Source organism: Globicephala melas, chromosome 3, assembly GCF_963455315.2.
Source record: "Globicephala melas chromosome 3, mGloMel1.2, whole genome shotgun sequence".
Classification (NCBI taxonomy): domain Eukaryota; kingdom Metazoa; phylum Chordata; class Mammalia; order Artiodactyla; family Delphinidae; genus Globicephala; species Globicephala melas.
In genome coordinates, this window is record NC_083316.1 from 158,822,923 (window position 1) to 158,835,894 (window position 12,972).

The 12,972-nt window shown below is 49.6% G+C and overlaps 1 protein-coding gene across 12 annotated transcripts in view; it reads left to right on the forward strand.

The window, feature by feature from the left end:
- The window catches only part of MYO9B (myosin IXB), a 91,076-nt gene that overhangs the window by 48,606 nt on the left and 29,498 nt on the right, over window positions 1-12,972 (forward strand). For all 12 annotated transcript variants that reach the window (XM_060296847.1, XM_060296838.1, XM_060296845.1 and 9 more), the window contains exons 4-12: window positions 332-394; window positions 874-973; window positions 1,239-1,339; window positions 3,261-3,390; window positions 6,512-6,601; window positions 7,965-8,081; window positions 8,439-8,573; window positions 10,640-10,761; window positions 12,775-12,916. In XM_060296847.1, the coding sequence (XP_060152830.1) occupies window positions 332-394; window positions 874-973; window positions 1,239-1,339; window positions 3,261-3,390; window positions 6,512-6,601; window positions 7,965-8,081; window positions 8,439-8,573; window positions 10,640-10,761; window positions 12,775-12,916 (1,000 nt within the window). The remainder of the gene's footprint in view (window positions 1-331; window positions 395-873; window positions 974-1,238; window positions 1,340-3,260; window positions 3,391-6,511; window positions 6,602-7,964; window positions 8,082-8,438; window positions 8,574-10,639; window positions 10,762-12,774; window positions 12,917-12,972) is intronic.

The following is a 12,972-nucleotide window of genomic DNA, read 5'->3' on the forward strand; positions in this document are numbered from 1 at the left end:
GCGTGATGCCAGCTTGGGCTTCCGTACAGCTGTCATCCCGAATCTGGTCTGGAGGGCAGAAGTAGCCAGCCCAGGTTCCTTATTTTTACAGATGGTAGTCGTAGGGCGAGGCACATTTATGATGATTGTATTTACCTTTAGAGTAAGATTTTCAACATTTAGGTTGCTTGTTTACCACACTCAAGGTGATTACCTTTAGGTCCCTGTGTTTACCGTGGGTCCAGGGATGTTAATCCGCAGCTGGCTTTTCCATGGTAACAAATCACTCTTGTTCTTCAAGGAAACAGTATTAACGTGTAACACTTGTCCTTCTTTTTCCTCTTGATGACAGAGCTGTGGTCGAAAAGTACCTGCTTGAAAAGTCTCGCCTGGTCTCTCAAGAGAAGGATGAGAGGTAGGGGGATATTTCCTTGGTGATCCATCACATCTGCCTTCTTCCCTATGAAGGAGAGAAGCAGATGTCCTGAGATGGGGGAAATCTACAGGAGGCCATGGCGGATCTCCTGGGAGCGTGAGCTTTGCCACCTTCTTGTGCCTCCCCGGGGCTTTTACTGGAGTAGGTGCTCAGAAGTCTGCCAGAATGTGGTTAGATTAGAAGCATCTCTGATCCACCAGTGAGCAAGACATATGCCCACCACCCGAGGAATCTACTCGCTGGAAAAGCTCCTGGTTTGATTTTTGGGTTTGTTTTTTTTTTTGTTTTTTTTTTTTCTTAAGACATTATAAGAATCGACTTATTGTCTCAAATTTGTACATAGACGAGCTGCTGTTTCCTCCCTGGCCTGGTCTCCAAAGCAGTATTAGCAGTGGTTTGAAGAGTAGCTGTCACTCGGCCTCCAAAAACAACTTTTTTCTCCTAATTTTGACCTACAGGAACTACCATGTGTTTTATTATTTGTTACTTGGCGTCAGCGAGGAAGAGCGTCAGGAATTTCAGCTCAAGCAACCTGAAGATTATTTCTACCTCAACCAGGTAAACAGCCCCGAGACCCAACCACAAATGCAGCCTCTGTTCCCCACGGGCTCTTTACGCACTGCTGGGAGGTCAGAGGCCGTCCGCCTTGGCCCTCTCTAGCCCCCAAACCGACTCCAAGGAGGCCCAGAGGGGGGTGGCATAAAGGACCCCATTCATTCCCCACGTCCTGGGCCATACCCCATCAGTTCCAGCCAAAATCATCCTCTCACGCCACCCTCACCAGCCCAGAAGTACCCAGAGCACTGCCGACTTTGTTTTTCAGCATAACTTGAAGATTGAAGATGGGGAGGACCTCAAGCATGACTTTGAAAGACTCAAGCAGGCCATGGAGATGGTGGGCTTCCTCCCTGCCACCAAGAAGCAGTAAGTGGGCGGGCCCAGCTGCCCTGCCATCTCCCACACAGGCCCCCCTGGGGCTTACCAGTCCCTCTGAGATGTGACCCACCCTATCGTAGGAGCCTCACTAAGGAGAGTAGCGCAGTGACAGGGAATGCTCGTCATTAGCCATTGGGAGATGCCAATTAAAACCACAGGGCTTTTCAGAGGTCATTCATCATTTTTAAATCTTTTTTTTTTTTTGGCTGCATCACGTGGCTTGTGGGATCTTAGCTCCCCGACCAGGGATCAAATCCGGGCCCTCAGCAGTGAAAGCACGGAGTCCTAACCACTGGACCACCAGGGAATTCCTCCATCATTTAAAAATTTTAAGCCCCACATTAGCAGACTCATTAACAGATTCTGTTAATCAGCGGAAAACTACACTATCTCAGTAGATGAAGAAAGAAATCTAATAAAATAAAATTTACTCAGGTATATTTACCCAAAAAACAAAAAACCACAGGGCTTTTGCCCAACAGTGTGGGTATACTTCACAGTATGGAGCCATACACTCGAAAACAGTCAAGAAAGCAAATTTTATATGATGTGTGTTTGACCACAATTAAAAATTGTTTTAATTCTTCAAAACCACACAGGGTGTTCTCCACACCTGCCCGGGCGACCAGGATACCCAGAGGGAACATCTCTGCCGAGCATGGTGCTAGGGGGGCACGAATGGGGCCAACTGCTGTGGACAACCATTCGGCAGTTCCTACTACGGATGTGTGTACACAACCAAATGCATACATTTGCTCACCCAGAGACACGCACATGAAGGCACACAGCAGCCTTGTTTATAACAGCCCCCAAACCTGGAAACCCTCCCAAATGCCCACCAGCCAGAGGTTAACTAAATAAACACATTGTGATATATCCCTGCAGGGGCCAGCAAACTTTCTGGAGAGGGACAGATAGTAAATATTCTCAGCTTCGTGGGCCACGTGGTCTCTGTGGCATGTTCTTCTTTGCATTCTGTTTTCTTTCTTAACGACCCCTTAAAAATTGAAGAACCGTTCCTCCCCACCGCCCCACGCAGCGGGATCTTAGTTCCCTGACCAGGGATCGAACCCGCGCCCTCGGCAGTGAAAGTGCAGACCACCAGGAATTCCCTTAAGAACCGTTCTTAGCTAAGGGGCTGTACAAAAATGAGACCCCAGTTTGTTGACTACCTGGACAACCCCACACACAGCAGTGGTTCTCACTGGGGCCCCAATTCTGCCCTCAGGGGACACTTGGTCTTGCCTGGAGACATTTTGGAGTGTCACACTGCAGGGGTGGGCGGGGGGCCGGGTAGGTAGAAGCCAGGTGCCGGCACTGCGGAGGCTGAGAAGTGCTGGTCGGCAGCATTAAGAAGGGATGTGCTATACACGGTAACACGCCTGGCTCCCCCATCTCACACGTTTTCAGTAAGAGGCCAGATGCAAGTACACGTGATTTCACCGAAGTCAGGTTCACAGATGGTATTAGATGTCAGGACAGTGGTTCCTCTGTGGGGCTGGTTCCAGGGCCTGAAATGTTCTGTTCCTTGGTCTGAGTGCCAGTTACAGGCATCTGTACATTTTGTGACACTTCATCAAAACTCTATACTTGGGGAATTGTGTGTTTTCTTTTTCTTTTTTTTTTGTATGCATGTTATGCCTCCATAAAAAGAAAAATTTTAAGCTCTCGCCCAACACCACTACCACCAAAAAAAAAAAATAGAGATATGTGCCTCCCAAGTCCTATTCCACAAAGAGAGTCCCCAGTGGAGAATTGGACATCTTTCGAATTTCGTGTGTTCTGACTGGAATTGCTGGTTTTACGAATTCAGCCTCGTTCACTGGAAACTTGGGCCCAGTTCACTGGAAACTATTGCTGTCTCACGGCTGGGGAAGGTGCCCCGACCTAGGTTCCTTTTCTCCCCCAGGATCTTTTCCATCCTCTCGGCCATCCTGTACCTGGGCAACGTCACTTACAAGAAGAAAGCCACGGGCCGAGACGAAGGCTTGGAGGTTGGGCCCCCTGCGGCGCTGGACACACTGTCACAGCTCCTGAAGGTACTGGCCCCTGTCCTCAGCCACAGCGGCCACCGAGGCCCAGAACTTCCTTCACTGACTGCGCTTTTGTAAACTGGGGCCTGTCTGCCTGCTTCCTCCCCCCACCATCTCTTCTGTGTCCCTTCCTCATTTCTTTTTCTTTTTTTTTTTTTTAATTGAGGTATAATTAACATACGACATTAGGCTTCCCTGGTGGCGCAGTGGTTGAGAGTCCACCTGCCGATGCAGGGGACACGGGTTCGTGCCCCGGTCCGGGAAGATCCCACATGCCGCGGAGCGGCTGGGTCCGTGAGCCATGGCCGCTGAGCCTGCGCGACCGGAGCCTGTGCTCCGCAACGGGAGAGGCCACAACAGTGAGAGGCCCACGTACCGCAAAAAAAAAACTAAAAAAAAACATACGACATTATTTTAGTTTCAGGTATACAACATAATGATTCAGTATCTGTATATGTTGCAAAATGATCACCGCAGTAAGTCTAGTTACATTTGTCACCCTAGGTGGCTACAGGGTTTTCTTTTCTCTTGTGATGAGAACTTCTAAGGTCTACTCTCTTAGCAACTTTCAATTATGCAATACGGTAATGTTAGTCACAGTCGCCATGCTGTACACTACATCCCCATGACTTATTTTATAACCGGAAGTTTGTGCCTTTTGACCACCTTCACACATTTTGCCCATCCTCCATCTCTGGCAGCCACCATTCTGTTCTCTGTATCTGTGAGCTTGGGGGGAGTTGGGGGTTGCTTTTCGTTTTTTAAAATTCCATATATAAGTGAGAAATTTTTTTCCATTATAGGTTATTAAAAGATATCGAGTATAGTTCCCCTTGCTATATGCTATACAGTTGGTTGTCTATTTTATATATAGTAGTGTGTATACTTTATTTTTTTATATAAATTTATTTTTTATTATTATTATTTTTTTTGGCTGCGTTGGGTCTTCGTTGCTGCACACGGGCTTTTCTCTGGTCGCGGCGAGCGGAGGCTACTCTTCGTTGCGGTGCACGGGCTTCTCATTGCGGTGGCTTCTCTTGTTGCGGAGCACGGGCTCTAGGCGCGTGGGCTTTAGTTGTGGCTTGTGGGCTCTAGAGCGCAGGCTCAGTAGTTGTGGTGCACGGGCTTAGTTGCTCTGCAGCATGTGGGCTTTTCCCAGACCAGGCCTTGAACCTGTGTCCCCTGCATTGGCAGGCGAATTCTTAACCACTGCACCACCAGGGAAGCCCCATAGTGTGTATATTTTAATCCCAAACACCTGATTTATCCCTTGCCCCACCCTTTCCCCTTTGGTAACCATAAGTTTGTTTTCTATGTCTGTGATTCTGTTTCTCGCTTGTAAATAAGTTTGTATCATTTTTTTAATTATTTAAAATTTTTTTTTATTTTTGGTTGCATCGGTTTTTAGTTGTGGCACGTGGGATCTTCATTGCTGCATGCAGGTTCTCCCTTGTGGCACATGGGCTTCTCTCTAGTGTGGCATGTGGGTTTTCTCTCTCTAGTTGTGGCGTGCGGGCTCAGTAGTTGTGGCTCACAGGCTTAGTTGCCCCATGGCATGTGGGATCTTAGCTCCCTGACCAGGGATCGAACCCGCGTCTCCTGCATTGGAAGGCAGATTCTTTACCACTGGACCACCAGGGAAGTGCCTGTATCCTTTTCTTTTAGATTCCACATATAAGCGGTATCATATGATATTTATCTTTCTCTGTCTGACTTACTTCACTTAGAATGATAGTCTCTAAGTCCATCCATGTTGCTGCAAATGGCATTATTTCATTCTTTTTTATGGCTGAGTAATATTCAATTGTGTATCTGTGCCACATCTTCTTTATCCATTCATCTGTTGACGGACACTTGGATTGCTTCCATGTCTCGACTATTGTAAATAGTGCTGCTGTGAACATTGGCGTACAGGTATCTTTTTGACCCTTCCTCATTTCAGAAGGACTCCCTCTGGGGCTCTCCCACCTCAACCCCTCACTTGGAAGGCTCTTCAAAATTATCGTTTATATATGTATATAAAACTGAATCACTTTGCTGTACACCTGAAACTAACATAATATTGTAAATCAACTATAATTTTTTTTAAATATCATCTTTTGATCAGCGAGGTCATCTTGTGATTGGACCATCCCCTCGTCCACTTGTCCTCAACCCCAGGAGCGCTGGGCAGTGTCTGGTGTCGTTTGGGGGGTACTCCTGTCTTCTGGTGGATGGAGGCCAGGGATGCTGTTTGACGTCATAGAATGCACAAGACAGTCCCCCTACAGCAAAGAATGACCCAGCCCCAAATACCTGTGGTGCCGAGGCTGTTTTCTAAGCATGCATTCCATCTGTGGCTCTTAAAGTGCACCTGCGTCAGGGAACCCCAGCTCCTGTTGTGCTCATGAGGCTGAGTGAGCACGTCTGCTGGGAGACCGGCGCTGCTCTGCTACCCCAACACTTGACTTCTCATGGATGGGACTCGGCAGTCGGGGAGAGCCAGGCCCCTTGCCCAGCCCCTGCACCCAGGCCAGGAACCCGCTCCAACAGCGACAGCTTTAACACAGGTCACCAGGCAGCACCTGGGCCCGAGGCCCGCAGTGACACCCAGGCCTGTGTGACCACACTGTCAGGGCCATCGAGCAAGCCTGTGGGTGGTGATAATTTTGAGACACACCAAGCGTAGCACACACTGTGGATTGGCAGCCCTGAGGGTGGGCTTTGGGCCCACTTCCCGGCCCAGCTGCTGGGTGTCCTTCTCCCTCCCTCCCCACGCCTTGCCTCAGTGACACAAGGATCCAGTCCCTGAGCTCTCCAACTTTCCTCCCCTTCTTTCTCTCTCTCTCTCTTTTTTTAAAAAAATTAATTAATTATTTTAATTGAAGCATAGTTGGTTTACAATGCTGTGTTAGTTTCTGGTGTATAGCAAAGTGATTCATATATATATATATGTGTTTGTGTGTGCGTATGAATATATATTTAGATTCTTTTCCATTATAGATTATTACAAGATATTGAATATAGTTCACTGTGCTATACAGTAGGACCTTGTTGTTTATCTATTTTATATAAAAACAGTAGTGTGTATCTGTTAATCCCAAGCTTCTAATTTATCCCTTCCCCCCACCCCTTGACCCTGAAACAGGTGAAGCGAGAAATCTTAGTGGAAGTTCTGACCAAAAGAAAAACAGTGACCTCCAACGACAAACTCATCCTTCCCTATAGTCTCAGCGAGGTGAGTGCTGCCCTGGGCTTCTGTGAGGTGCCAGGCCCGAAAATATGAATACACAGGGCAGAAGGGGAGTCTTCAGGGACAGCTGGCATGGGTAGTGTTTTTCCTGCCCCTAAAGTGACAGCAGAGAACCCTGGCGACACTCTGGTTTTCATATGAGCTCAGGTGTGGCACAAAGCAGCCTGTACAGCTCATAAGGCCAGAGCCGGGGCCACGTGTGTGGTGTCTATGTCCAGCTGCTCAGCGGGCACGCTGGTTCTCACCAGCAGAGGATAGCCACCTGTGGCCCACAGGCCAAACTCAGCCCACTGCCTGCTTCTGTCAATAAAGCTTTATTTTCATACAGCCACGCCCGTTCATTCACATGCTGCTCTCCTGCTGCAGCAGCAGAACTGGCCTGCAAAGCTGGTCCTATTGACTCACAGGCCCTTGCCCGAAAAACTTGCGACCGCAGGGCTTGAGCATGACCTTTACAACCATTGTGTGGGTCCCTAAATCCTGATAAGGCACCTCTCCCTGGCCTTTGCGCCAGCCTCGATGTTTTCTCTGTGATGTGTTTTTCTTGTGTTTTTACGCCTCTAGACTTATAGCTTGGGGAGCAGCAGGAAAGTACCTAGCCGCAGTGGGGGGTGGATTTTTAGCTGGTGGTGGAAGCTGCTTAGGCATCTGAAGTGGGTACTGCAGACAGCTGGAGCCCCTGTGGGCAAAGGCACCCAGCCGTGGTACGTGAAAGGTGCCGCAGGTCACCTGAGCCTGCAGCACGGCTGCTCCCCAGAGGCGCCAAGCTGAGCAGAAAAAGACCACGTACAGGGCTGCGTCCTACACGGCTCCATTTCCACAAAACCAGAGGGACTCGTTCTAGATCTTGAGAGCAGGCCAAGTGAGTCTTGTCACAACTTAGATCTGAGAACATACAAAGAAGGAATTCCTTGTATGTAAATTAGACCCCAAAAAGCCTTTTTAAAAAGTGGTAAAGACCATCGCTGCTTTTAGGCACCCAGTGGTGGGGCCCATGGTGCTCCCAGAACCGCAAGGGACCTGGTTTTGAACCCAGCCCAGCCTCCTGGTTCGTTCTCCCATGGTGCCCTCCCTGAGCCTGCGTTCCCACCCCAGCAGTCCCCAGGGTGCTCTGAGGCCAGCCAGCCCATGAGAAAGACTTGGCCCAACCGCAGGCTGCCAGGTCAGGGCTTCACGCTTCACGCTTGGGTGGGCCAGGGCATCCAAGCTGACGGGACAGCATGCGAAGTGAGAAGGGGGCTTGTCAGATGAGTTGGGTGTTTCAAGTCACCACTTCAGTCTCCCCGCCTGTGCATACAGACCTCAGGGCCTGACCCGCCAAGGTGTGCCACCCACTCTGTACCCACAGGCCATCACCGCCCGCGACTCCATGGCCAAGTCACTATACAGCGCCCTGTTTGATTGGATCGTGCTGCGGATCAACCACGCCCTCCTCAACAAGAAGGACATGGAAGAGTCCGTCTCGGTGAGGACCACACCCCCTCGGCAGGCAACCCATGACGTCAGCTGCAGTTGGTCGGGCACAGGCCAGTTCTTCCCAGGGCAGGGCCAGGGAACCGACGGGATGCGATTCTCAGGGCCCAGCACAGAACGAAAACACAGGACTCCAGGCTTCCCCTGCAGGGGGTACCGGTTCAATCCCTGATCGAGGAACTAATATCTTGCATGCCGTGCAGCGTGGCCCAAAACAAAACAAAAACCAAAAATCAAAAAACCACAGGGCTCCTTGTTTAATATTACGGGTTCTAAGGCCCTCACCAGCAGACAGGCTGCTCCTGAGGGAGGGCCCACCAGTAATAACCATTCTCTCTGTCTCCCCAAGTGCTTGTCCATTGGGGTCCTCGACATCTTCGGGTTTGAAGACTTTGAGAGGAACAGTTTTGAACAGTTCTGCATCAACTACGCCAACGAGCAGCTCCAGTATTACTTCAACCAGCACATTTTCAAACTGGAGCAGGTAAGGACATATCATCTTATTCGCGCATCCCACCCAAGGAGGAAAAGAATGAGCCAGAACCGGGATCTCCCTTGGGACCTGGTCTGTCATCAAACCCGCCCCAGAATTTTTCTCTGCAAAAAAAAGGGAGAGTCTGGGAACATTCCCACCCAGCCCAGGATGAGGCAAACGGCAGGGATATTTGGAGCCACAGCTCAATTTTGTACCTTCTCTCTGCTCAGACATGAAAGTCCTTTTGGTGGGAGAGAAACTGAGTTGCCTTGTAAGGATTTGCTTCAGTCAACAACAAAGATATCCTGTCTTAACGCGTCTTCACACTGAGAAATAACCAGCCGTCTTTACCCAAGTATCATCCTTCCCATGATTGATTCTGATGGGGAAAGAAAACTGATGGGTTTATAGAGATGCTTAGCTAATTTTACTATTACGTCTCTTGGCGGAAAGTCACATTTCTCGCTTGAAATATGGCTGGTCCGCATTGAGTTGTGCAGGAAATGCAAAATACATAGCGGATTGCAAAGACATAGCTTGGGGGCAAAAAGGGAATGTAACATGCCTTTTTGGTAATTTTTTATGTCAATTATGTGTTGACATACATCATACACCTTGGGTATGTTGGGTTAAATTAAGTATATTGTTAAAGTTAACTTCACCTGTTTCTTTTCACATTTTTAAACATGGCTGTTAGAAGTTCGAAATGACGTGGGTCTCTCACATTATATGACTATCAGACATTGCAGTTCCAGAGCAGGGGCCGCCCAAAGTTATTGGCACGTGGCCACGCTCATTTGTTGACATAGCATCTGTGGCTGCTTTCACGCTGCGACAGCAAAGCTGAGTCATCGTGTGGACACCATCTAACTTGTAAAGCCTAACATATTTACCATCTGGCCCTTTACAAAGAAAGCTTGCTGACCCCTGGCGGGGGTTACGTGTGATTTTCAGCACTTTGCTGTGATACGGTAAATCCCCTACATTACGAATGAGTTCCATTCCGAGGGCGCGTTTGTAAGTACAATTTGTTCGTTAAGTCCAACAAAGTTAGCCTAGGTATGCAACTAACACCATTGGCTATATAGTACTGTACTGTAAATAGGTTTATAATACTTTTCACACAAATAATACATAAAAAACAAACAAACAGGGCCTTCCCTGGCGGCGCAGTGGTTAAGAATCCACGTGCCAATGCAGGGGACACGGGTTCAAGCCCTGGTCTGGGAAGATCCCACATGCCACGGAGCAACTAAGCCTGTGCGCCACGACTACCGAGCCTGTGCTCTGGAGCCCACGAGCCACAACTACTGAGCCCACGTGCCACAACTACTGAAGCCCGCGCGCCTAGAGCCCGTGCTCCGCAACAAGAGAAGCCACCACAATGAGAAGCCTGCGCACCGCACCGAAGAGTAGCCCCCGCTCATTGCAACTAGAGAAAGCCCGTGCACAGCAACAAAGACCCAATGCAGCCAAAAATAAATAAATTAATTTAAAAAAAACAAACACAAAAAATAAAGAAAACATTTTTAATCTTACAGTACAGTACCTTGAAAAGTACAGTAGTACAGTACCACAGCTGGCATACAGAGGCTGGCATCGAGTGAACAGGAAAGAAGGGTTACTGACTGGAGGAGGGAGAGGAGGTGGGAGATGGTAGAGCTGAAGGATCGTCAGCAATAGGAGACGGAGGGCAAGCTGCACAACCACTTGTAGAGGATGCACGCATGTGACAATGTACGCCAGACACGTGAACTAACTTAAGTGATTGGACATGCAAATGCACGTTTGCATCTTTGCAAGTTCGCAACTTGAAGGTTCGTACGTAGGGGACCTACTGTAGATGTTTGACAATGTGCATTCCTGTGGCTAACTGTTCATTTATTGAATAATTTTATAGTTTTATTGTTATATTCCTATTGGTACATTAATGTGCATTCTATGTTATTTGCACATTTATATTTAAATATGTACAAGCATGCGTAAATAAAATGTTTTTTATATGACGTGTGCTACATAAATATTAACATGTCCATGAAATGATGAACTTACCGGATACCCCTCGAACCCTGCAGGAGGAGTACCAGAGCGAAGGGATCTCGTGGCACAACATCGACTACACAGACAACGTTGGCTGCATACATCTGATCAGCAAGAAGCCCACCGGCCTCTTCTATCTCCTGGATGAAGAGAGCAAGTGAGTGTCCACGGCCCAGTGCGTCCGCAGACCCGGGCACCATTCCGGCTCTGCAGCCCCAGAGCCTCACCCCAAATCCATACCATCCCAAGAACTTCCAAGTTGCTCAGACTCATGCGGCCACAAATCCTGACCTCACGTTTGCAAAATACAGTACCATCCACCACAGAAATATTAACACTCGAGATAGCTGTGAACTTGGAAACACACCCTCGTGGGAGTCCTCGGGCAAGTATTGGGGGACCTGAATCTAGAAACTGGGCATGGGCTTGGTGCGTCCTTGCAAAGGGCAGGGCGTGGAATCGGGCCCAGATGCGAGATTCTCTACCAAGCCTGCCGCCCCTCGTCCACAGGACACCATGAAGGCTGGAGAAGGTATTTTTAAGGTGCTTCATGCTTGGTCACCCAGCCAGAGCTCCTGAAATCGCAGACAGACTAAACCAACAGAAATGTATTCTCTCACAGTTCTGGAGACTAGAAGTCCAAAATCAGTATCGGTGGGCTGAAATCAAAGTGTGGGAAGGGCCACCCTCCCTCCAAAGGCTCTAGGGGAGGATGCTTCTTTGCATCTTCCAGCTTCTGGGGATCCAGGTGTTCTTGGCTTGTGGCTGCATCACTCCAATCAATCTCTGCCTCTGTAGTCACATCATCTTCTCTCTTTCTGTCTCATCCCCTCTTATAAGGACTCCAGTCCTAGTAGATTAGTGCCAACCCTAATGGCCTCCCTTTTTTTTTTTGGCCATACCACCACGCAGCTTGTGGGATCTTAGTTCCCCGACCAGGGCTTGAACCCCGGGCCTTCGGTAGTGAAAGCTCCGAGACCTAACCACTGGACTGCCAGGGAATTTCCCCCTGATGACCTCATCTTAACTTGATTACATCTAAGGTCACATTCCCAGGTTCTGGGGGTCCAGATGTGGACAGTCTTTTTATCAACCACTTTATCAGGCCCCTTGTTTGCTGCTGAAGTCCCCTCAGGGCTGGTGTGAATCAGCCATACCTCCTGTCTCAGACCAAGTCCCGTCCAGGACAGGACACATCCATCCTAGGCCGGGATCTGCGGAGAGAACGTCCAGACAAGGGAAGAGGCAGGGTGCTAGGAAGGGCTAAATCATCACTCCTAGGAAACTCCCAGAGCCGAATCTGTGGGAAGTGTGCAAGACAGGGTGGGGCGGAGCAGGGTCGGATTTGTCTTTGTTGAAAATCTTGCTATTTAAAAAAAAAAACAAACAAAGTCTTGCTATTTTAGTTCATCATGGAGTTGGGGGAATGGGGGCAGGGGCGGAGAAGGCTTGAATTGAATTTGCTAAAATAGTGTGTTAAAATGTTATTTATTTCCACAACTGAGTGAATGGATCTCTCACGCTCCACACCCTGGCCCTGGCAATGATGTGCCCTGTAGCTACAGAGACTCTCCTCCTCTGCCCCCTGTTAAGCCACGGAGCCAGGCATCGGGGATTTGGAGGCACGTCTTTCTGCCCGTGTTTTGCGGTGAGGCTGGGCAGAGGCTGGGGATGCCAAAGCTGGCTGTGGCATTTCCTTCCTGGGAGGCCAAAATAGCCAGGTACAACGGCTCCCTTATTCTGCCCCCAGCCCCCCTCCCTGCTTCATCCCGTTCTGCTGGCCCCTCCCTCTAACAGAGGAACACGGGCAAGACCCACTCCAAGACACAGCACCCAGGGGCAGATGGGCCTGAGACCAGAAGTCATCCCATCCTGGGATTATTCCAGGAGCTGCCCACGGCAGGCCCAGGTCCAGTCTTGCCTGGACCGCACGTTCGCGTGAGCGCTGGGCTGCTCTGCCTGGTCCAAGTTTGCTCCGCAGCCCCAAGTGCATCACTTTGCTCACAGCCTCTTCAAGCCAGGTGGCAGGTTCCCGGCCCTCGGCCCGGTGCTCAGCCTGCAGGAGCCCAAGCACCCGCCCACCTCATCCACGGAGGGCCCGCGACCTGCAACGCAGAGTGGGTGACCGGCCGCAGTTCCTGCAGTTAAAGGTCTTACATCCTCTTCCCAGCTTTCCCCACGCCACGAGCCAGACCCTGCTGGCCAAGTTCAAACAGCAGCATGAGGACAACAGGTACTTCCTCGGCACCCCCGTCATGGAGCCGGCGTTCATCATTCAGCACTTCGCAGGGAAAGTGAAATATCAGATCAAGGTACGCAGCCATCCGCTGCCATCATCAGTCAAGTCACGCTCTGCCTGGGAGGCGGG